The sequence below is a fragment of the Rattus norvegicus genome, chromosome 9 (assembly GCF_021556685.1).
Source record: "Rattus norvegicus strain SHRSP/BbbUtx chromosome 9, alternate assembly SHRSP_T2T, whole genome shotgun sequence".
In the NCBI taxonomy this organism is placed as follows: Eukaryota; Metazoa; Chordata; class Mammalia; order Rodentia; family Muridae; genus Rattus; species Rattus norvegicus.
This window is the reverse complement of record NC_141542.1, coordinates 81,460,779-81,485,896: the sequence shown is the minus strand read 5'-3', so window position 1 is coordinate 81,485,896 and position 25,118 is coordinate 81,460,779. Positions and strand designations below refer to the sequence as shown.

The following is a 25,118-nucleotide window of genomic DNA, read 5'->3' as shown; positions in this document are numbered from 1 at the left end:
ACATAAAGGATACCTTCACCTAGCAATACAAGCATCCCGATAGAAAGTATAGACAGGCTAATTACTCATTCCGTAGCTACCAGTTTGGAAGGAAGCAACAATTCTTTCTGCCTTGGGCCTCATCAGTTACTTATTGGCCTTGAAGTAAATCCTGCAAGGTGGTAATTGTTGAGAAAGAGACATTGAATCTGGCAGCTGATTGTGTGCGTGAATCTACTTAAAGCAAGATCTCTTGGTTCCCAGGTGCAAAGAGGAGCAGTTATGTATCTTACTCTTAGGGGGGAAAGAGTATAAACGTGTTAGGGAAGATTTGGTTTCACCCTGTGTGAAAAATTAGGGGGTAATTTGGTGTGCCAAAGTGACATGTCTTCTAAGGAAGTGACCTCGGAAACCAAAAGGAAGAGAGTTTTTGTTTGTGTTTGCTCTCCTTTTATTTGCTGCTGCTTCAGATTTGTCTCCCTTTCGCTAGGAATAGTAATAAAGCAAAAATTTATTTGATTAGTTTATTTGAAAGTGTATTCCATTAGTGTACAGAATTAGAGGAAGAAAAACAAGGAAGAAAAATGCAAATTATCCTCCAAGGCATAGAATTGGCTTGAATAAATAAAAAGCACTTAATCTGATATTTCGTTGTCATGTTGTCCAGATTATCTCATTACTGTTTTGTGTTGTGGTTTCTTATACAAAGGAGAGATCACTAGGGTTTTGGGCCTGTGCATATGCATGTCTGTGTGTGCGCTAAATGACTAAATTTTATTTTTCTAACCTTGAATATGAACACAAATGTTGCTTGTAGTAAAAAAATCTTCAAGTAGACTTTCTATTTATTTATTTATTAGATTTACTTATTTATTTTATGTGAGTAGTGTACATTACAGATGGTTGTGAGCTTCCGTGTGGTTGCTGGGGATTGAACTCAGGACCTCTGGAAGAGCAGTCAGTGTTCTTAACCTCTGAGCCATCTCTCCAGCCCTAGAATTTCAATTTTAATGTCATGTCAACAAATATTTAGAAGGGAGAAACCATATTTATTTATTTATTTATTAAATTTATTAAAACTTTATTAAAAACCTTCCATGTATTACACACACTCTCCCAGGATCCCATGGTACAACAGAAGTGACGTGCAGGCTGCACCATCCAAAGTTGTGCAGAAGGCCCTTCCCTCAAATGTGGTGAAGGTAGTGGAGGGAATGCTCAAGAGAATGAGTGTAGGCGGCACTGACTTGAGACCCTTGCAAGAGAATCCCCATTGTGATTTGAAAGCTGAAGAGTTAAAGTGGCTTTCCATTTTAGACTTGGTTTTTAACCCCCAGGAAAATCTTCTTGGCTTTTATTACATCTAGTATAGATGATATTGCATGCCCATTACGCAGTAGGTACCATGTGAGGCAAAAGAAAGATAGAGGTGTGGCCCAGGATTTAGTTGGTTGTTGTTGAGGATGTACAAAGGGAAATGAGGCTACTAGATAGGAGGTCAGCTCTCCTATGTAGTGCTTGGTGCTTACAAAGACATCCGGCATCTGGCCTAATCCCCAACACTGTGAAACTGAGGTTATCAGAGGTCACAGTTATGTTGTTGTGTGAATGACTGGCAGTTTTACCCAAGCATTGCTGGCTGATAGGTCCATGTCTGTCCAGGAAGATTCAGAGTTTATTAAGGACAAACCCTGGAGTCCTGCCTGGGTTCCCAGTTCTTCCCTAGACAAATTTCTCAGTGCTTTCATTTTTCTCATCTCAAATGTGAGAATATAGTCACATCCACCTTATTACTTTGAGTGCAGATAATTTGAATTTAGGGGCTTAGAACAGGGCCTGGCACCTAGTAAGGCTGGCTTTTATTAATATTTGCCCACATATGATAATTGTTCTAATAGAGATCACATAAATGTATATATATACTACAGTCACAGCTATCACAAAGCCCAGTTGAACCACTAAGATGTAAAAGGACAGAACTGAGCAAGTCAAGCCAGAGAAGTGGCTGAAGACAAATGAGACGAGACTTAGAGCGATGGGTACCCAGCCTTGTACTCATATTCCAAAAACTGACTGCAGAGATGGAGGGCAGAGGAAACTTGACCAGCAGTAGTCCATGTAGGTATACGGATGAGACAACTGGAAACCAGCACTGGGTCTGCTTTGGCTCCATCAAAAGCATTTACAAAACAGGCCCCAGAAGGAAGCCTATCTAGCTGGTGGACAGCTGGTAAAGGCACCTGCTGCAGGGCTTGCCCACCTGAGTTAAGTTAGAGCTCGTGACCCACAGGTCAAAAGAGAACAGACTTCTGACCTCCACATGTGCACTGTCACTCCAACACGCCACACGAGGGGATACATACAACGTAAACTTTTTTTAAAAGAGATATCCTTAATGCCCCTTGTCCTGGCCAGACCACATCTGGACTTTTCAGTTCGGGATGTTGCTCTTTAAGAGTAAACACCCACATCTGTTGACATAGAAGATGGAGGAGATACTAAAATCAGTGTACACATGTGATCGGAAGAGGGAGGACAGAGTACTGGATAGTTGAAAGCTGCCGCTTACGAAGTAGGCTCACTTAGTGTAACTCCATTTGACTAATGTCACAGAACCACCGCAAGTGGGTTGGACTTCCTGTGGCCAAGGGAGAAAATGAGCAGAGGCCGGTCTAGCAGGATTAGAAAACCTCAAATTCCAGTTGTCAGGATACCTAGATTGAAGGCTGGAGAGATGGCTCAGAGGTCAAGAGCACTGACTGCCTTTCTAGAGTTTCTGGGTTCAATACCTGGCACCTACATGACAGCTCAGATGATCTTTAACTCCAGTTCCAGGGGTCTAGTACCCTCATAGGGATGCTCTGGACACCAGGCATACATGCACCAAAACATCATATACACAAAACAAATTTAAAATAAAAACATTGTTTAAAAAGATACTTAGATTTGTGAGTTTGTCTCTCTGTAAGACAGATCTATTAACCCAGGCCTTCTGCAAATGTTTATTGAGCCCCTACTAAGTTCTGAGCACCGTGCTCGGCATACAGAAACAAGACAGCCCTATTTTGTGTAAGTAAATTATAACACAATTAAATTGAGACCTTCAGTTCTTTCTACACCCTCCCCAATGTTCTTGCTCTATACAGTCTGTTTTCTCTCATATCCTGTTATTTTTTTAGTGTCTCTGGTTTAGACATAAATGAGATTAATGTCTTCCATTTAACCACCATTTAATAAAACCTTTTTCCTTTGGTAAAGAGAACTTATGCCAGTAGGAATATCAATTGGAAACGACGGATGGTGGGAATCCTTTTCCTGGCTCTGATGTCTGTCATTGTATAAATTACTTTCTATCTTTTTTAGAGTCTTAAGTTTCTAGGTCTAGGAAAAAAATCTTATGGTAGCAAGAATATGAACACACACTGAAATAACATGAGTCTATGAAGAACAATGTTATATAATTTGTATTTTAAACTATTTCACATCCTGAAATTCAAGGAGATTTGATCACTTTATGTACGTAGGCCGTTTGATTTTATAGGTTATAAATTTGCCTTTTTGATTTATTCCTTGTATTTTCATCACAGAAGTCACATGTATCTCTTTGATGTATTTCAGAAGAAAGAGATGATTTTGAATTTCAGAAGACAGGGATCTTTTGATAGACCTTCCTGAGCTTCATAGGCATCTCTGTGCTTTTTTTTTTAAGCTGTTCATTTCTCTGAGTCTTTGTTGCTATACTTTGGTCTGGAAAGTTCTTGTCCCTTTTTGTAGCTTCCTTTTTGACTAACATTGTTCTCATCACGTGTTCATTTCTGCTTAAACTTCTAAAGAAAGTGTTACTGGACAGTTGGACTCCACATTGAGTTAAAAGTTTCTATTTACTGACCTTTCCCTGGGAGAGAAATTGGTCTAGGTGTGGTTTTAGGATAGACTGGGTAGGTTAAGACCCTTCTTAATTCCTACCTAGGATCTTTAAATGTCTCAGCTTCTCATGGAGCCCTAAGAGTAAGAATTCTTACTTAAGAGGCTTCCTAAAATCTGTCTAAGGTAGAAGCATAATTATATAAAAATTTGCCTTCTTTTTTATGTTTTTGGACTTAGAATTTTTCTATGTAGTTCAGGCCAGTGTTGAACTTGTGATCCTCTTTCCTTGAGCCTCACAGGTACCTAAGGATTACCCCTAAACTTGACTTTTTTTTTTTTTTTTGGTTCTTTTTTTTCGGAGCTGGGGACCGAACACAGGGCCTTGCGCTTCCTAGGTAAGTGCTCTACCACTGAGCTAAATCCCCAGCCCCTAAACTTGACATTTTTAATGTATCTGTAGATACGATAATCTAATAGAGCAATACCAATTTATTTCTTGAATTATTTTTTTAAAAACTAATTATTTAATTTTTGGGGAAACATGGTCAATATGTAGTCTCAGAAATTAAACTGTGGGGGTAACTTAAAAGTTAATTTTATAGTAGGAAATATGACTTTATGCCCATATGCCTTTCTACATTGATAAATGCTAACATTGAAAATGTTTTAATGAAATCAAATCAATAAAAACCCAAAGAGCACCAAGCTCTTTCTCTTGTTTTGGATGGAAATTAGGGCGTGCTAACAAAGCAAGGGACCCTACAATCAAGGGTGGTAGCTCTGTGGGAGTCTTTTGGCTGTGGCTGTGGATATAATTCTATATTATATATACTCTGTTGAACCTCCCTGTGTATCTTAAGTGTTCTTTTTCCTAAGTCTTTCTTGACCATCTCTACCTCTGCTCCTTCCTTTTTCTCATGTCCTAGGTAGAATTGAACATCATTCTCACAAGCCACCATTGTCTACTTGTATGAACCTCTGTTACGGCCTGTGACTTTGTGTCTCACTCTTTACAGGGAAAGACCTTAGCACCCTAAGATGCCTATCAAAGATCTGTCTAACCAAGATCTATCAAAGATCTTAGTGTTCACATTAGAATCATGTGTGAGATGTAAGAAGGACTGTCTGAACCCATCATATGGCCTATTGAAGTCAGAATATGACATTTCCAAATTAACTAAATGTATATAGACTTAGAGAAAGTACTAACCTAGCTATAAAATGTTATGTTGTTGTTTGGTTGGTTTTTCAAGACAGGATTTCTCTGTGTAACAGCCCTGGCTATCCTGGAACTTGCTCTGTAGACCAGGCTTGCCTCTGCCTCCCATGTGCTGGGATCCCATGCGCGTGCGTGCGTGCGCGCGCACACACACACACACACACACACACACACACACACACACACACACACACACACACACCCGTAATAGACTGTTCTTAATAGGTAAATCAAACCGTCCTTTAGTTTTTCCAAGGTTGTATGAGCATATTTCTTTAAAGTGTTTCTTCTATATATATTAAGCACTTCAACCATGAAGGTATTGATTTTCTGAAAAATCTCCAGGTTTTCATGTTACCCTTATACTATGGAAGCATTCATGATATTCCATTGGGGTTCTAAACCATGATGATTTAAAGAAAGTACGGGGTAGTTCTAACTATTTACCTACATTCTGGTTTCATTTTGTCTGACATAGTTATTATTTGAATTTTGAGACAGCATTTTTTTCCCCTTAAATGATTCGCCTCAACTCCAGCCTCTTTCACTCAGATGGCCACATGAGCTCATAACTAGGCTTGCATTCCAACTTTCCTGTGTGACGTGTCAGTTGCCACGGTGTGAGCATGTTGAAGTTCAGATTGGCCCTATTTACAGGAGGTCCTATTTCCAACGTTCAGTGGCTACCCACTTGTTTGGCTTGAGTTTCAGCACTCCTACTGCATCTTGGCCTGCTCACTGGGTTTCAGACTCGTTGTCTAAGCTCTAGCACTGAGTTCATTTGTTTCATCAAAAATCGTACCTTCTCCCAGGCTTTCAGTTGATTCTCTCTGAAGAGTGCTACTCTCAGTGCTCCCCAAACTCATATTTCAGGTCAGTGCTCCAGTGCCCCTTCCTTCAGAGCACTTTTTGCAGCCCCTCAACTGCTTAGGACTTATTGAACCCTCACTGTAATGCAAGCTTAGTGGCCCTTGCTCAACTGCTCTTTGCGATTGAGATTGTAAGGTTTTGTGTAATTGTTTGCGTAGTGTATGTTTCTTGGGGAATCAGAGTGCATCACCATCTCATCACATGATCTGTTCCGAGTGAGGAAGCCCATGCCCATGCTGCACAAAAGTGCTGTTCGTACAGCAGTTCCACGTCATAGGTAAAATAGGTTGATTCATCAGTCATGTGATTGAATTCAATCTTCAGCTACTCTCTCTCCCTGGGGGTCAGGCTGACTAGAAGACTGAACTCTCTGTTCATGTGCTGGTTCTTTCTGGTGACCAGCTCTCTTCCTGAAGTCACTGAGTGGCTTTATTACTATAAACTCAGGTGATTTAATGGGCTCATGAATAGCAAAAGCATTTGTATCATTTAGGGAAAATTCCAAGAATTTTAGAAGCTCCTTGCCAGAATCCAGGGTGAAGACCACACATGCTATTATATAGCAGCTCAGGGTAGTATATAACCATTTCCAAAACCAAAATGGCAGCTGGCTGGAAGGGAGATACATGATGTATGTGGTTTCCACTCAAGAAAACAAGTAGCCCTCAGCATTCACCTGGTTCACTGTTTCAGTCAGCCGGCTTTCAACACTGACTGTAGCTGTCTAGGGGAGGAGATTTTGGGTGATATTTTTCTGGGTGCTCCTGGGGCCAAAATGCTACAGAGGCCAGCTAGAATCTACCAGCTTTATTCTGTCAACCTCCTGCAACCCTCCAGAGCACCAGCTGCTCTAATGCAGATACCAGTTTTACCTTAAAATGGTTTATTTTTTAATATATACAAAAAAAGCTAAATTACTTTTCTCTATTACTTTTAATTGAAAAGAAAATCTAATTTGCAGTGTATATACCATAGAACTAGGGTTCCAAGACTTTAGACGTGGACTGGAAGCAATTCCCAACAAGACTAGAAATCACACACACCAAAGCTTATGCCTCCCTCATTTAATTCCTATGGAGCTGAACCAAAAGCTTTGCTGAAAGTTACCATCCTTTCAAATCACCAGGCCTCTGACTTAGAGAATCGGACTTATCTTGACAGTCTTGATCTCTTTCTCCTATTTCATCAATAAAGATGTACTTCTCAAGCCCCAGACTCTTAGAGACCACACAGAGTAATAGGCACACCAGATGTGTGGCTGGGGGGGCAACCAGACTCAGTAGGTAAATAATAAATTAGGAGCACAGAAGCATGGTCTCCTACTGGTAGCCTGCCACTGACTTACAACCTCAAGCCAGCCTTTCCAGTCTTGTGAGTCAGCATTATCAACACTTTGCCCCGGGGCAAGGTTTAGCTACTTTGTCTGTATACAGTTCATAGATTGTGAAATTCAAGCCAAACCAAAGTCACATATCTTAACTGAGCAATACTGTACATCGCTGTATTTTTGCCTAGAAAACATGGGGAGGTTCCTCAGTAATGTTTTAGATAAAGAGAAGTCTGTAACCTAACAATGGATAGGCCACCTTGGGAAAATGGTGTTTCTCATCCATTGTTAGGATAAGGGATTTTAGCTTGAAAGAAGGTGCCATATAATGCCAAAGGTTTCCTGACATCTCCTGAAGCTTAATCCTACCAATAATCATGCCAACATGCACATGCCAGTTGCTTTCCTCTTTCCTTCCCTACCTTGAGTGGATGCTCTCTCTGTCTGAGCCACGAAGCTTAAGGAGTTTTACAAGGCTCATAAGCACGGTCTCTCCCTTTCCCTTTCATATATTGCAAAGAAGAGCTCAGAATTGTATTGTCTAGAGATCACAGTTTTTTATTCTGTAACAAACCCTTAAATTAGATTGATTTATGCATCTGGCCACAGCTGGAATCCCTGAGATAATATCTCTTACTGCAGTAGGCAGAACACCAGCTCTCTGAGGCCAAGCTGAACATGCCTCGACCCTTCCTTTACACTCACTTGTGAGGGAGATATGTCAGATGAATGACATTTGCCACACAAGTCTGGTGATCCCCAGAACCCATGAACTGTGGGTAGAAGGAGAAAACCAACTCCCTAAAGTTGTCTTTGACTTCCTCAACTGCACAGTTGTACATGCACACCTCCATCACACAATAATACATGAATATTTAAAAACTAAACTAATCACTTGGATACCTCATTTCTTCATCTGTGAAGAGTTCTGATTAGGGGCTGAGGGAGAATTAGGGATTATTATGCTAAGAAATTATTTTTAAATGGCAGCGTGAGGACCAGAAAATAGGAATTTTCTACTTATCGGCAGTTTTAAAATTTTCCCTACCCTGTCTAAATAAAAGGATTAAATGGGGCTGGGGATTTAGCTCAGTGGTAGAGCGCTTACCTAGGAAGCGCAAGGCCCTGGGTTCGGTCCCCAGCTCTGAAAAAAAGAACCAAAAAAAAAAAATAAAATAAAAGGATTAAATGGCCTGCCTTTAATACCAAACATTTAGTTAAGAGATTAGCTTTGGAAATGCTCACAGATGTATTTTAAGAGAAACAGACAAACCTGGAAGTCGTAAAACAAAGGAGTAAAGGAAAGAAGCAAGGCAAGACAGTCTCCAAAACTCATAAGGCATATGGAGTTTGGTGTGGGATGAAAATGAGATCCAAGCATGGATTGATAGGAACCTGATGAAAGTCATCTTTTTCCATTTTGAGACTGTCCCTAGTACTCTTTGGGTCCACTCTCATGACTTTAATTTTATCAAATTGTTGTCATTACTGAAATAGCTCAAGTAGGCATTACTCTGAGAGATGCTGTCAGGGAAGAAGGAAGATTGTGTTTTAAAGATACTGTAAAGTTCAAAGAGAGGAGACCTCATGCAGTCTGAGGGAAGAGAAGCAGTGTTAAGAAAAGGGGGAGACGTGAGGGGAAGTCAGAGGGGACACAGTGCAATACTACATGTGATTAAGCCACAGATTGAATGAGGCTAATACAAGCAGAGGCTTCTAAATCCAAGCTGGAAGAAAAGATAAGGTCCAGAAACAGAGTAGAAACAGCTTGTTTCTCAGATAAACCAAAGGGAGAATATCAACTTTTAAGCTGCTAAAAGGTTGTTGACCTTTGAGACCAGTCACAATAGAGATGTAACTAGGAAATCACACAGAGAGAGCTAGTGGTGATTTAACAGAACAGTAAATGCCGGGGGAAGGCACTGTAGAAAGAACATAATTGGAGCATACATTGGATTCTTGGCAAGATAAAGTGTTTGGAGCAGGGCTGGGACTAAGGTAAGGTGAGCCAGGATCTTGTTTTAGCATGGGATCTTTTAGAAGACCCAAGCGAATTAAGATTAAAAAATACTCTAACATATCTTCAACATGAAAATAATGCCAAAGGTCCTGAATCTAGAGACAGGGTCAGCATTACTGTTTCTTCTTTTCTCACACTAAGCTCATCTCAGAGGAACATTCTAGTAAGGCAGCTGATTTAATAATTCGTCTTTCTCCAGCTCTCAATGTAAGTTCTTAATAGCCCAGCCTTGTCTTTGCAGGACTTCATGCCCAGTGTTACAATAGTGCCATGGAGGAGCTAAGCTCAAGGAGCAGTAACCCCTGTGGCCAGTGGTCTTCAAATAAGAGTCCTTAGTGGACAAGTGAGTCACCAAAAGGGTTAATTACTGAAGAAAAGACCCCAAAGTTACAAGCAGGTTGTCTAAAAGACAAGGGGCAACATGACAAGACCTCTTTTGCGTGGCACTTGTTTTACCAAGCAGCTTGAGTAAGAAAATAAAGCTTGTAGAAGGGCTTTCTCCACTTCCTGGTAGAAGTTATAGCCATTGCTGGCACAGGAAATGATTAAGTTGGGTGAGTATAGCGACCTCTGATTTTACTCTCCTGTTTTTACTGGTGCAGGTTTTGGCAATAATGCTGTCACTTTAGCACAGGCAATGCTTTGTTGTGGAGGCCTGGCCTGTGCAGCATCTCTTTCTATCCAGACTGCCTGTTCCTCTGACCCTAGGCCCTGCAGCAGTCGGGGCTCAGCACATCATGGTCATTATGAACAGACCCTCACTCATACCTTCATCCTCCAATAACTAACTGTTCCCGAGCCAAGACCCAGTCAAGTTGAAAGTGATATAAGGACCAGGTAGGTGGTTCTCTCCCCTTCTTGTCTTAGCCATAATCCTCTAAAGTTCAGACTGCCACCGCTTGAGACAGCCCTAGCAGATCCTCTGCCATTAGATCACCTTGCCCAGAGCATGGCCTCTTGTATTTTAGCTTACCATTCCAAGCGCTTTGCCAAGCCCCTCTTCTTACAATGGCACCGGGATAACCGAACACTGCGGTTTCTAAGCATGCTCTAGTTTCTGACTTAGGTCTTTACTGACATGATTTTTTCTAAAATCTTTTTCCACTCGAAATCCAACAACCAGAAGTAATTGGGAAGTTCAAGTCATTGACTTTAAGAGGAAAACAAGAATGGAAGAATTGGACTGGTTTAAATACATTAGAAGATGAATTGTAACTTTTTATTATGAAACCTATCTTACACTAATATACACCCTGCCACTGAAATGTCTCATAAGAAAAGTTAAAAGGAACTTTAATCAAACCACTCAAATCATGTCTTCTGGAGGTGTAGATCCCTCATAGGTCGTTCTGTTTACAACTCAAGGCAGATATTTAGTAGATGAAAAGCAGTCAAACTCCCTGGAGCAGTCAAATAGCACACACTATTTGTTCACTCGCCTTAGCAAAAATCAAGATTTATTGCCTTTCAAGATAAATTTTGACTAAATATTGACTTTAGGTTCTCAATCATTGTTTGCCTGAAAGACCAATAAATCCTGACACTTCTCACCATGAGTTGGAATCGACTCACTATTTATTAATTTATTTTACACAGGGTATAATCGAAACATTTTTTAACTTAAACATTTTTAACTTCTATATTGTAGTGTTTATCTGCATGTATCTTTGTGCACCACCTATCCTTGGTCCCTGTTGTAGTTAGAAGAGGGCACTGGATGCCCAGAGCTGGAGTTCTGAATGATTGTGAATCATCGTGTGGAGCTGGGAATCAAACCTGAGTCCCTGCAAGAGCAAAAAGTGCTCTTAACTGATGATCCATCTTTCTAGCTCACGATTGATAATCTTAATAACAACATTCCACAAGATTGGACAAATACTCTAGAATTTATATGTTTATGTTTTCAGTCAGCAGTAATCAATCAGCTGACGTGACATTCCCTTCATTTCTTAGTCGAATACAGTTCCTATGTGCTATTAGTACAGTCAACATACTGCACATCAAAACTGACTCAGCTTTGAAGTATTCGATACAGAAACCCCCCAACTAGAAAACCCAAACCAAACAAAAACCTCACCTAACAGCTTACAGTAAACTTGAAATCTGTGATCCTATTCAGACAAGAAAATAAAAAAATTCAATAGCAGACCTTTTTGGCTGCCTTCATTATGCAGATCAATCAATCAATACACAACGATAATTTGTAGGTAGCCTGTGTCTTGATGGTTGCTGTCTGCTGGTTCCAGTCTCCTCTTCTCTCACTGCTGTGTCTAAGATATAATGGGCACCAAACTCCCAGTGCATCAAGGCACAGTGCTAGTGCTTTACAAGTAGCATTTGCCACACTGCTGTGTTGAAAGGAAAATTCCTCGGGTCGGCACATGCATCCCCCACCCGCCAGAGGAGTTAGTCACTTCTGTCGTATTCTTAAGGACATAGCTGTGCTAGCAACAGCTGCAGTCCATTCTGCAAGCGCCAACTCAGGTTAACCTAAGTGTGTCAACCATGTTAGGGACAGTTTCCTTCCAAGCCTAATTTATGTTTTTGAACATGTGTCAGCCCTCGGACTGCACAGCAGAACTTTATGAGGCAAGTTCTAGACAATAAGTAGTGACGTTTCCCCATATATAATCTCCCACTGCTGTAAAATTTGTAGATGAACATAAAATGAAACCCACCAGACAAAAATTATTCTGTAATAAACAGAAGTGACTTCAGGATAGGTTTGGAAACAATTGGTGAGTATGTTTTAGGGTTGTATTTAAGTGTGTAGAATCTCTCCCAGCTATAAAGGTCACTTTTTTAATAAAATATTTTCCATCATTCATTGACAATTTTATACATACAAATAAGGTATCTTGGTTATAGCCCTCCCACCTCACTCACCTTACCCCCTCCCTTGATCTTCCAACACATTCCCCTCCTGCTGAAAGAAGATAAAAGCAGTTGTATCTTCTTCCCCTTCTCTTCCCTCCTCCCTCCCTCCTTCCCTGCCTTCCTTTCTGCCTTTGTGACTCAGTGAGTCTAGTTTATTAGTGCTGCCTGTGCCCATTGGATACAGGGCCATCCAGTAGAGCTAGCCCCATGAAGAAAATGGACTCTTTTTCCGAAGCATCCATCAACTGCCAAAGACCTGTAAGCAACGGTTGGTGCTCTGTGAGCACACACTCCCACCGCCATCCACACTGGAATGCTGACTGGCTTGATACTCTGCAGGTCTTGTTTCTGTAAACCCAGCTGCTGTTAGTTTCTGAGTACAATAGGCAGGTCATGTCTGGAAGCCAGCGTTGCACAGTGCTCCTCCCCATCCTTTGGCTCCTGTGTTCTTTCCACTTCTCCTGTCCATAATGTTTCTTAGCTTGGGGGGTGAGGGATTGATATAGTTGGTCGTTTAGGGCTGAACACTAAGTAGCACTTTTTCTTTTTGACCAGTTTATGAGTCGTTACACTAACTGTTTTCCACTGCAAAAAGAAGTTTCTCTGACTAAGGTTGAGAACAGCACTAGTCTGATTCTAAACATATTTAGAAGGTAGATTGATAACACAAATAATTAGTGAAACACTAGTAGGTTTCCCCATAGGGTCCATGACCTCACTACCCATAGATATTTCTTTTTTGATGAGGTATTCAGTGCCAGGCACAAATTTCCTCCTGTGGTGCAGGCCTGAAATCCAATCAGAAAGTGGTAATTATAGAGGCATAAGATGGAGTTTTCCTTTTGTTCCCAGTTTTGAGATACTTATGAATACCGTTTGTCTTGTAACAAACCAAATGAACATTTCTCAATGCTGCGTGCCAAAACCTTCATCTAAATGTTCAATGTCTTATTTGTTTTATGGTTAACTAGATACCTTCTGCTTTATGGGTCGCTGACTTCTTCCAGAGACCCAGAGGTAATTTGAATATTTGAGACAGGAAAGGGGTTGTGTTGTGATTGTACATAGATGGTTCAGGTTCCTTTATTCTCTGCACTCTTTCCACTTGGTAAGTAGGATCCAAAGTGTCCTTTCTACTGTGCTAATTGAGCTATGGTGGGTAGCTACTCTTATATCTAAGTGCCGTCCCTTTCTGCTGTGCAGGATACAAGGCTAGGGCCATGTTTGTTTTACCTCAACTTTATTTAATACCAACTCTACATTGAAAACACTAATTTATTGTCGTTTGAATATACACTTTTGAAAAAAACTGCTATATTTGGCATACATGTGCTGTTCTGTTTCTCCAGCCTGGGATTAGCCCAAATACAGGCAGTGTTTAAGTGAAGGATTGTCTAAAGCTAGGTCTTACTAAGTAGCCCTGGCTGTTCTGGAGCTCACTCTGTAGACCATGCTGCCCTTGCAATCAGAGAGATCGGCCTTCCTCTGCCGCCCAAGTGCTGGGATTAAAGCTGCACTGCTCCATGCCCGCTCAGTACTGCCTCCTAACTAGTAGACAGTCACAGACAGTGAACTAGGGAAGCCAAGCTACATGCCCGCTCAGTACTGACTCCTAAGTAGTAGACGGTCACAGACGATGAACTAGGGAAGCCAGTTGTTCATGGCCTTCCTCCCAGTCCTTGACATTCCTTTCTTCTTCAGTGCCTGATGTAGGGTAGGGGTCAGATCCAGGATCTTCAGCCATTCTAATCCAGTGCTCAACCACAGAAGCACATCACCAGTCTTTACCATCCCTAATGCTTGTACAATACCAAGTCACTGAACCTCTGCTTCATTTTGGGAAAAATATAGTCTCAAGAGCCCAAACCTGTTCAGAGTCCAGGCCTTGCAGCAGCATAGAGCTTTTTTCATAAAGCTTGTTTATGGCAGGTCACTGGACCCTGCTGGGACACTGGTGGAAAGCAGAATGGAGAGCCCCTTCCACAGCCTGGCTGTGGACTCTTCATTCTGTGCAAGGCTATGGAAAAGAGGCCAGGCAACTCATCAAATTCCCCCTGCCTTTCCTTCCTCTCCCACTCCCTTTTAAAGACCAGGTCTTCTACATACGTGCTCCTCTGCTTCAGCCCCTGGAGTGCTGGCATTACAGATGCCACGGTGGCTCAGCTAGGCTTTTTTTCTTTCTGTTTTTACAGAGAAAATGAAAATGTATTCTTTTTGTCTCACTCCTCCCCTCCCGGTTTTAGAAGACAGGGTCTCTAAGTGATAGCCCAGGTTAGCCTTGAACTCCTTCCTCATCCTCCTGCCTCCACATCCCAAGTGCTGGCATTACAGTCTACACCACCACCGTCAGGCTTTTCCCTTCCGACAAAGGCACTTTCTTCTCTTCCATCTTCTGGGTCCATTTCTTATTCTCTAGAGCGTTTCTACGTGCCAAACACAAAGCAAATTACTGTCATGACCTCATGGAAGTGGATGAACGCTCACGTTACACGGTGGAAAGTGGCTTGGAGTAGCTAGCACTTCCTCTATTACATTGAGTCACCTAGGAACGGATCCAGCCTCAGCTCTTGTCCTTCCCTGATGGGCCTCTGGGTGCTCTGGTTTAGGGTAGGCAGCAGAAGTTGACAGCTATTAAGCAAGGAGAAGGCTGTTGGCCCCTGCTCAAGACCTCAGCTTCAATAACGCCATATTGCAGCGGGCCAAGCTAAGTAGGTACATTTGTGGAAGAAAGATTGTGCTTTGTGGAGAATTATGCCAGAATTTCTGTTCCAAGCCTTCGACTCTTTTGGACGTCTTAGTGAAGACCGTTTGCAAAACGGTCTGTATATGCAGCAAACAGGGTTCTGGGTAAATGGTAACATTTGTTTCCAAAAGAGTATCAGGGGAAGCTAAACTCTTAGAGCATGTGTTCATTAAAGATGTGAAGTGGGGTGGGAAGCAATAAAAAAAAGGCCAGTGAGCTCTCTTGTGAAATACTTTTTTGTTCTTATGAATTGAACACTCTGAAAAGTTTCAAAAAGAACCTGGGAGAATGCCTTTGCTTTGATCTGACGTGTAGAGTGTCCCCTTCCACAAATGCCCTTGAATTTAGAAAGTTATTGAAAAATCTGTTTGAAAGTACATAAAAATATATGTAAATAAGCCCTAATTAGTTATTTCAATTAATTATTGTCTGTCTACTTTGCGGCTCTATTTTCCCCCATAATGTTGCTTTTCAGGGTCCACTTTTGGCACTCTTGAAAAAAAATGTTTCTTAACAGTCATTTTTAAGAAAGCACACTGCCCTGTTGAAAACCTCACACATACACAATGATGAATTAAAGTCCCAGATTGTGCCTGTTTGTGAAGAATTGCTTCAGATGCTTTCAGTCCACGACTTGATAGTGAAGGAAACTTCACTGTCAGTCAGCAGAGCCGGGTTTCCTTCTTGAAACACGTGATCCATGCTGTTTGGAAGACAGTGACTCTATGTCAGGTCAGTAGGCTCTCATCTTCCTCCTGACCACACTGTCTCTCTCAAAGGAAAGTGCATTGGATTCAAGGCTAAAAATTCTTTAAATTCAAGGCTCTAATTCTTTCTCAGCTGAACAGGAGGCTTCCTGGTCACAGTGAGAGAGTAAATGCACTCCTATCCGCTACACCTGGGAGGAGCACAGAAACACATTCTAAGAACAATTCCTTGCTCTTTTAGAAACTGAGGTCACAAGACTTGTATCTTGGTTTCTTGGAGTTTTCTCACAAGCACTCAGACGACTCCTCACACGACTCCATTCTTGATCATGCTCTGCCACTATGTCTTTTCAGTGTTAACTCAGTTAAATCAGGAACAGCCATATCCTCAGGGTTTGGATGTGTTAGCTCCCTGTCGAGTCTGTTTGCTGATCACAGGTAAGCACGTTAGTGTGCAGGCTTTAGACTAGGCAGCACATGGTACTAGGAATAGTAATGAAAGCAGGCTGTTTGAAGAGGCAGGCAACAAGGTTCAAAGGACTAATTTTGGGATAACTATAGGAAATTAGACTTTTATGCCTATGTGTGTTGTGTGGGCCAGAGGGTTCCTAGTTTATTGTGCCTTGACACAAACATTTATTGGTTGTCCACTATGTGTTGAACTCTCTGTTAAGTGCTGAGGTTTAAAAAGTCTGCCTGACTGGGGAGGCCATGAAAATGCACCACAGTTCAAGAAGGAGGCGTGTGCTAAATGCCACGGGAGCACTGCAGTCTGTGAGCGCAGCAAACTGCATCCTTCTCCAGCAAAAAGGAGCTGCTGTGGTCCTTATGGTCTGCCCGTAGTTTCTCATTCCTCAGCTAGCCTAAAAGTGGGCCCATAATGATTCTGTTGCTACTCAATAAGTTAAGAAAGGATAATAATTTTAAGAACTATGGAAAGATCTACTTACTGGAATATGCCACTAACATATGTGTATTTCAGTCCCCTCTGCTTATAGACATGCAGAGGATGTCCTGTGAAATGGAATGGTGATTAATACCATCTTATTTGGGATGGAAATTCTGTTAGCTTTTGTGGTATTTTCACAGAATTTATGTGTATCTTTGTGGGTAGGCAGTTTGTATTAAATGTTTTTTGAAATGGACATGGGTTCTAACACTGCCCGCCACACTATCTACTATCATAGTCATCATCCCTAGAAGACTAACTCAGTTTTATATTTACATCATGAACTTGTGTAGGATCTCATTATATATTTCTGACACCCGACTAGGAGGAATGCCACTGGGAAGGAATTCTATAGTGAGAGCTGTGAAGACAGGTCAGAATAGTGATGCTATTTGCATAGTATTCACCAGCCTTGCTGTGGCTTCAAGGATGTTTGTTTCAGGATTTCTTTGTTAGTAAAAGGAAACTAAGGAAACATGGTCTCTTTGGGAGCAGGGCCCTGGTTATTGCCAGGTCCCCTGACAGTCCCTGGATAGTGCTTATAGACTCAAGAAACTCCCAAGATAGAAAAAGGGCGTGAACAGTCACCTACCAGTGGCCAGTGGTCTTGATAGCAGCAAGCCCTGAAGCACTGGGTAGAAACTGACATGTCTGCTGTGTTGAGAATGCAGCGAGCACACTGTGTTTACCTGGGAATGATGTGGAAAGTTCTTGGGCTGGAATAAATAGGTTATATATCCAAAGGAGAGGCATAGGAAGGAAAGCTGCAAAACTGAGATGGGGCAGCCAAATCCAGACTCCTTATGTTGATGTTTGTCAAGCAAAGAAACGCTGTGGTCAAACTTGGGGTCATGTTGTCACTAGAACAGCTGACAGCCAGATCCAAGCGCTACCTTTGGTTTGCTGAGTAATCTTACACAACCCACTTAACATTGAACAAGCCTTCCTTTCTTCCTCTCTCTGTCCCAGCCTGCCTTCCTTTTCTTCCTTTTAGTGTTTTGTTTTGTTTTGTTTTTTTGTCTTAGGTTTGAATTTCTTTTTGTGGTCAAAGTGTATTGTCACACAGGCTAACCTCAAGCTTGATATATAGCCAAAATGACCTTTAACTTCTGATCCTCTTCCCTCTGTCTTCGAAATGCCTCCAGGTACAAGTACCACCATGCCACAGTTTTATGTGGTGCTGAGGGTTGAACTTAGGGCTTCTCTTATGCCCATCAAGTACTCCATCAGCTGAGCTACATCCCTAGCTCCTGGTTTTGTTTCTTTGAGACAGGGGCTAGCTAAGTTTCCCAGGCTGCTTAGAACTCTGGAACTTGCCATGCAGCCTTGAACCCAAGATCCTTGCTCCAGGTTCTGGGACTGCAGAGGTAGACTACTATGCCTGGCTCCATTTTTTTTTTTCATCAGTGAAAAGAGGTCTCTTTTCTCAGAGATGTGTGTAAGCTAAACAAACCTGTATTAGAAGCTCCCAGCTAAATGTGTAGTATGAATTAGTTTCTGAAGAGGAAGGTGAGAAAATAGAGGTAGAGTTGTGGAGAAAGGGCTCTCTGGTAGCCATGTGCAGAAGAAACTGAATCAGAGAAGACTAAGGACAAGGGTCTAGTTAGGTGACACAGTGTCTGTCCCTCAGGAGGTGAAGGGGTCAGGACTCTCAGGCTAGGCAGGAGGTGACACATGGGTCCATGCATTCTCTGCAGCTTTGTTCTGCTACAGATATCATTGACTTTAAGGGCCTATAGCCTTGTTCTGCAGTGTTCAAAGTCCAGCTGCAATCATAGTCTGTCTTTTGCCTTGAACAGGGTGCCAGCGACCCATTGGTCTGTCCAATGGCAAGGCCAAGGTGTGCAATTACAGTGGGTGGTACTACTGCAGCAGCTGCCACGTGGACGACAGCTTTCTCATCCCAGCACGCATAGTCCACAACTGGGACACCTCAAAATACAAGGTAGGTGCCAACCTTGGGTACACTTGATGGTGGCAATTCGGGTGTTTGTATATTGCCAGGTGGATTTTTAAAGATCTGTAAACAGAGGCAAATTTGATTACATTACAAAACAATCTTACTTTGTACTTCAGATTGGCCCCAAATTCACAGTCCCTGTCTCTAGCTGACAGAGATGAGCTGACAGACACATCCCATCATGCCCAAATGTGCCATCAGACTTTATCTAACACTTCTTACCCATCTCACTGTTTAAATATTTTTATTATGATTCTTATTAATTTCTTAATTTTAAAGTATATGTATATCTCAATCTATTTATCTGTCTATAAGTTTTTGCCTCTAAGCCTTGATAATTAAGTAGAGAAGCTAAGAGAATTCTATATAGCTGGGGGCCGATCTTGGAGTTTTATTAGAAAATGAAGACTGTTCGTGATTATGCCTCTGATCTCTGGAGAAGGCATATGTGATCCAAAGTGTGTCTTGTGATCACATAGCACTTATTCTGGTGAAGGCCAGATGGAAGTTCAGCCCTTGGAACTGGACTCCTAGGAGAAGCCATGAGGACCTCTAGATAGCAGCCCACAGCAGGAAGAGTACAGTTAGTGATCCCCAAGCACTTATCAGAACTCCTGATTATTAAAGGATGGGAGCTTATGAGAAATGTTGGGATAAGCTAAGAGCTTTGCACAGAAATGACTAGCAGACAAGGGAGACACCCAAGTAGTATGAATAGCACATTTGTCAGTCGTAAAGATGCAGGTTATCATAGGAGGAGGAATGCTCAAGACATGTTGGGTCATCCTAACGTAAGAGGGTAGAGAGAAGAGGGGCAGCAAAGGGTGGCAGGAGACCAGGGGTGAGTGAGCAGTGAGGTAGAAGGAGCCCAGGCTGCCTGACAAGCCATGTGAAGAAAGTGCTTCCAGATGAACTGTGACAGATGCTGATAGGTCAATAAGATGAGCCCCGAGGACTGACCACTGGCTTCAGTCATGTGGAGGTAATTAGAGACCCTAATGAGAGCAGTCTGAATGGAAAGGCAGGAGCAGAGGTCTGACTGGAGTGGCTTCAACATAGAATAGGAAGAAAGAAAGAAATGACAAGAATAGAAGAAGTTTTACTCAGAAGGGAAGAAGACAGGTGGGAAGGAACTCAAAGGGGAGCGGGGCCAGTTAGGTTTGACTTTTGTTTTAAGAGAAAAAATAACAGCATTTTTTTATGCTGATGTGAACTCCCCAGGAGAAAGGCTAGAATAATGAAGTTGAGAGAGAGAGAAAGAGAGAGAGAGAGAGAGAGAGAGAGAGAGAGAGAGAATGGCATTCTGTAGACAACAGGGGAGTTGGCCAGTGGCTGAACCTCGGAGTGAGAGAGTGTGGGACGGATTGGAAGCTCATGGAAGCTCTTTCCTGCTAATAGGGAAACTGGATGATTAGGGAACAGCTCTGTCAGCTTACCTGCAGGCTTCTCTGAGCCACAGCGTCCTCGCGTCCCTCCATGAGGAGCAGCACTCCTCTTACAGAAGGTTTATTCTGCTCCTGTGTCAATGTTAGCCACTCCTTACCCTGTTTGGTTTTTACTAATTTGGTGGATTGGTGTTAATTAGACATCTGTCCAAAGCATACCTCAGCCCCAGCTTGAGTGTTTGGTTAGTGGGAGACAAATTCCTTGAACTCTCCCAAGCTTCAGTTCGGTAATATATAAAATGAGCCCAACCTGTCTAGGTTCAAGTCTTGGCTTTATCACTTACTGGTGTGTGACCTGTGTAAGTTATTTAGACTCTCAGTGTTTTAGTTTTCTTGTTTACGGGGTAAGGATAATAGTACCTTTAATTATTTTACCTTAGACATGGCTGACATATGTGGAGATAGTAGAACGGTGCCCAGCACACACTGCATGCCAAATAAGCACTGCCTTTTGTAATGCACACATTTAGAGTTGAGAGTTGTATGGAGTAGGTTATTAAAAGAAAAACACAAAAATGTTGGTTTGAGCTCTCTCAGGGATCCATCCTCTTCTTTGAGGGCTAGAAAGATGGCTCAGTGGTTAAAAACACTCTTGCAGAGGACCTCAGTTCCCAGCACCCAAGTCAGACAGTTTAGAGCTGCCTGTGACTCTAACTCCAGGGCATTTGACACCCTTTTTTGGGTTCGTAGGGCACCTACACTTGCATGTGTACATTCTTCCATACCCAACCACTTAATTACTTTTTTTTAAGTTTAGTTTAAAAAGAAAAGCACTCTAAATAGACTGGAGAGATGGTAGCTTAAAAAGCTAGACTCACAAACATAAATATGAGCAGTGATGTGATTGTCCTTACGGACTAGAAGTTAGTGCTCTCATTACCACCTTATTCATATAATGAATTGTCAGCTGTGTGTTGTCTCTGTGACAGTGGCCGAGGAAGATGCGGCTTAGCACAGTTGGTGGCACAGTTTAGGTTAAGCAGGAGTGGCTGCTGAGTGACTGAGTGAAGCCTATCCTATGGGCACCTCAGACTCAACATGGCCTTCATCACACTCACCAAATGCATACTGCCTGCAATTACAGATGGAGATGTTCATAGTCGTACGAATGGCCTACGTCTCCACTGCCAGGGATAGGAGACATCCTCAACTATTTCCTCTACCAGCATGGGAGTGGTACATGTGTCCTGGCAATACAGGAACCAAGACTTAATTTAAACTTGAGGTTATGCTCTCAGCCCCACTACACATGTGCTTTGAGGACTATTTCATGTCCTCAGCGGCAGTCACCCAACAGAAGTCGGCAGCCTTCTAGTGATGCTGCTTGCTTCCCAGCTCACCTCTGGTCCTAATGTTTGTTACCTCAGGTGCATTTCCTACTGAGTCCTTGTCTTATTTTTTCATCCTACAATAGAGGTAGTAATAATCCAAAGGCTGCTGTTTGCTTGGATGAGTCACAGAAGGGCCTAGCACGGTGTCCAGGGTATTATAAGTGCTCAGTTAGGGCCAGAACTCTCAATAACTGTCTTCAGAATTAATATAGTCCCCTTTGCCGTCTCTAGTCCCTCTCCGGCTCCTTTGCCCACATCCATTCCCACTAGTCTCTTCCTTCCTTAAAATCCCGTCTATCCTTTCTAATCCCTATTCTGTCAGCCAGCTCACACCTCTTGACTTTCCTTTGCCCTTAGCTAGCCCAGCATAGCCTAAAACCTGACTTGAACCTTATTTCCTGTCCTGATGTCTTTCTTCCTCTTCTAGACAGTTATCATGGCCTCCTTCTACATCCTGTACCTGACACTCCCAATATAGACTATAAATATATTATTCGTGTGTGAATGAAATAAGAACATAGGGAGGCAGGCTGAGTTAGCTTTAGATGGATGTGCTTGGAGCAGAGATTTAACAGCTAACACTGAGCAAGCAAGTGAGGTGGTGCTGGCACCGTGATCTGCTGAAAGCTAGGACTGGTGACACCTGCCAGCAGAAGGCCTATCAGTCAATGGAGCAAAGGCAAAGGAGGAACTGACAGCGAATGGGCAAGGCAGGCATAGTTCTTGAAAGCCATGGTTGTTCACAGAGAGCTCTCCTAGGATCCTTCTGTAAGATGGGCCACGTTGTGGTGGTCCTTAATAACTAGACTTGATTTGAGGGAATAGGTAGCTAATTAAAGATATTTATTAGGTACACTCACTTCGTTCACGCTGCACATGAGGAGCCAGATCTCTGCTTCCCACATTCTCAGTAGACCAGGGACAATTTTACTGCAGGAACACAGCCAGATGATTTTATCTGGATCATCTGTCACTGGCATTGAGGAACTGTATTCCATTTAGTCCAGCATCTGTCTGTCTTTGCTCAGATGCCAGGAATTAACTTAATGCTCCTAATTGTGAGGATCAATTTAGACCTATCAGTTTCTAAATCCAGACATCGTTCTGTTAGATCTGCCTACTGTCCTTAATAGCAAGTACGTGACTGCTTGACTCCCCGTTGAAAAAGTGGTTTTGCAGAGCAGAATGAAATTGTCATCTTAAGCATTTCCTGGCTGCCCTCTGGAGAATTAGTAATTGTAATTACTTTCAAAAGCAGGATTGCATCCATTTCTGTTGTCTATGCTTCAGAATAAACTGGACTTCATGGTTGGAGAAGGAGTTAAACCCTATCCTTAAATTCTGTAGCCATGTTCTACAGAATTTCTACAAGTAATTTCCCTGCTCCCTATTCAGACCAATCAGACACAATTCAAAACACTCAACTTTCCTGCCACTTCCCCATAGTTGTGTTTTTTAAAAATGTTTTGTGTGTCCTAGCCTGAATACTCACATTCCATCAGTTAGGGGTTTTCCATTTTATACAAGCCTATCTCTCCATCTTGAGAGGCATTCAAGACAGCCTCTCTTGCCTCTAGCTGCCTTTCCTCTTTCTTCATTATTGACTCTAAACGTGTTATAAACCTAGAAATAGAACCAAACTGTTAAAATCGTGTCTGAAGTAAGAATGTGTGGCTCAAAGGTAATGTGGTTCCTGCCGTCACGAATGCTTTGACTTCAGTAGAGGGGCAGGATCTAAACAACTACGTAAATACAAACTGACTTTGGACATGGAATACCTCTGCATGTTCCTCACTGCTGTAGAGTGGAGCTCAAATGAGAGCCTACATGCCAGCGCTGCCTAATTGCATCAGAGCCTGTCTCTGTTGGTAGCCCACCTGCCTTCTGACAGGAAAGAAGGATGGAGGACAGACAGGGAGCACTTCTTTAAAGAACAGTGAGCAGATAAGTTATGGCACAGTAATTAAAAGCTGAAGGCACTGTGACTGCAGACGGTGGAGCACAGAGCAGGGTGTCCAGTGTTCTGAGTCCTGGCTCCACTCTGCCATGGCATGACCATAAATAAGTCATCTGAGGTCTCTGACCTTGATTAAATACAGACAGTGAATTAATTCGCTATTTTTCAAAGTGGATTCTGTGGAATACTCACAAGGTTGTGAGTAGGCCTCTGTTGGAAGGCCACCATCTTAGTGAGGGTTGGAAAAAGCCAGTGAGATCACAGCTCGGTCAGAGGAGACAGTGAAGTTAGAGAAGGATGTTCTGCTGCCAGTTGATGAGTGGAACATAGACCAGCCTTTCTCCCATTCTTACCACAGCAGGGCTGGAACCGCACAAAACTGCCCTGTCTCTACTGAGTAGGCTTGAGGAGTGGATGGGTTAAGTAGATAATCCTTTCCCTCTTGTCTTCCCCTCCTTGTCATTACTGCCAAGCTACATGCTTAACCCAGCCCAAGCAGGTGTTCTGTATTACCAAGTGTCTCAGAGTTTGGATGTGAGAATATGTTTCATTTTGAATCACCAAGACGGTGCTGTGCAGCCTATTTCTTTTCATAACTCTGAAGAAATCTTTCCTGTGGGACTAGTAATCTTGGGAACACAGATTGAGAAAAATTGACTAGATTATTTTTTCCTTTCTTTGTTATGCTAAGATTATGTCCTCCTATGTTTCTTTTGGCATTTTCCTCCTTTAATAAAAATGGGTCCTTACCCAGCACTGCCTCATTTCCAAATTGCACGTGTGGTTGACTGTTTATTTCCTTTGCCCATTACTTCTTTACCCAGGGCTGTTTTGTGGGTGAACATGCCAGAACAGTATTCCCGAATCCTCTCTCAGGATTGTGCAAACCTGAGCAACGTCCAGTAGTTCTGCAGAAGAGGTAGTCATCGCCATTGTGACAAAATGCATGCCGTGTTCAGATTCACAGCGCTCACACTTAGTGTTCAGATTACGTGTGTTCATTTGTCAGTGCATGTGTGCAGGCTCAGGCTTGGTCATCATTAGTTTGTAACTAATTTCAGTGATCGTGCTGTCCTCTCTAATTCTCCTTATTGTGACGAGGAGGGGACATGTTTCTACTTGGACTTCTTTCCTTATAAGTCGTGTAACACAAGCAATCAGAAACATAAGCACAGTGGAGATGTTGAGTTCCTGTGACATAAACTGTTCTGGTTTTGCACTGCAAGAACAATGAGACCAGGCATGGTGGTGCATGTGTCTGACCCAGTGTTCCAGGCCACACGAGGCTAGCCTGTAGTTCATACTGCAGTCTGTACAAGCAACAGTGAGAGGAGAGAAGTCAGTCCTGAAAGTTATTCTCTAACCTTCACATGTAAAGCATGACATGAACATCTTGCCCCCCCCCCTTCAATCATTTACAACCACACATTTACACAATAGTCATAAGTAAAAAATAAAATAACACTCGGGCATTTTCGAATTTCATGTTTTGGTTTGCAAGGACAGTAGCTCACGCTAATATGTGACTCATGCCATTAGCAGAAAAAGAAAATCCTACCCAAGATTACTATTGACTTCTTCTCTTAGGTTAATAAGAGTATGGCTTCTTCCTTAGGCCAATACTCATTTAAAAGTTTTTCTTTTTGGAAAAAGCTTTTTTTTATGATTTGAGTGTTAAATCATCTTGCCAATAAAGGGAGGAAAACTTTGAGAGCTCAAGGAATCAGAAGATTAATTATAAAGCTCTGATTTGCAAAACTAGCATTTATTTCATGCCAAATTACAAGTTTTTCTAAAACCTACCTCACTAGTCTTTGTGAATGGAGTGGAAATCAAAGGCATCTGGGGTCTGAAGTCAGACCGTGAG

General features: G+C 42.2%; 1 protein-coding gene across 9 annotated transcripts in view; it reads left to right on the top strand.

The window, feature by feature from the left end:
- Window positions 1-25,118, top strand: part of Plekhm3 (pleckstrin homology domain containing M3) — a 158,960-nt gene that overhangs the window by 40,081 nt on the left and 93,761 nt on the right. For all 9 annotated transcript variants that reach the window (NM_001431256.1, NM_001431255.1, NM_001431257.1 and 6 more), the window contains 1 exon segment: window positions 18,358-18,503. In NM_001431256.1, the coding sequence (NP_001418185.1) occupies window positions 18,358-18,503 (146 nt within the window).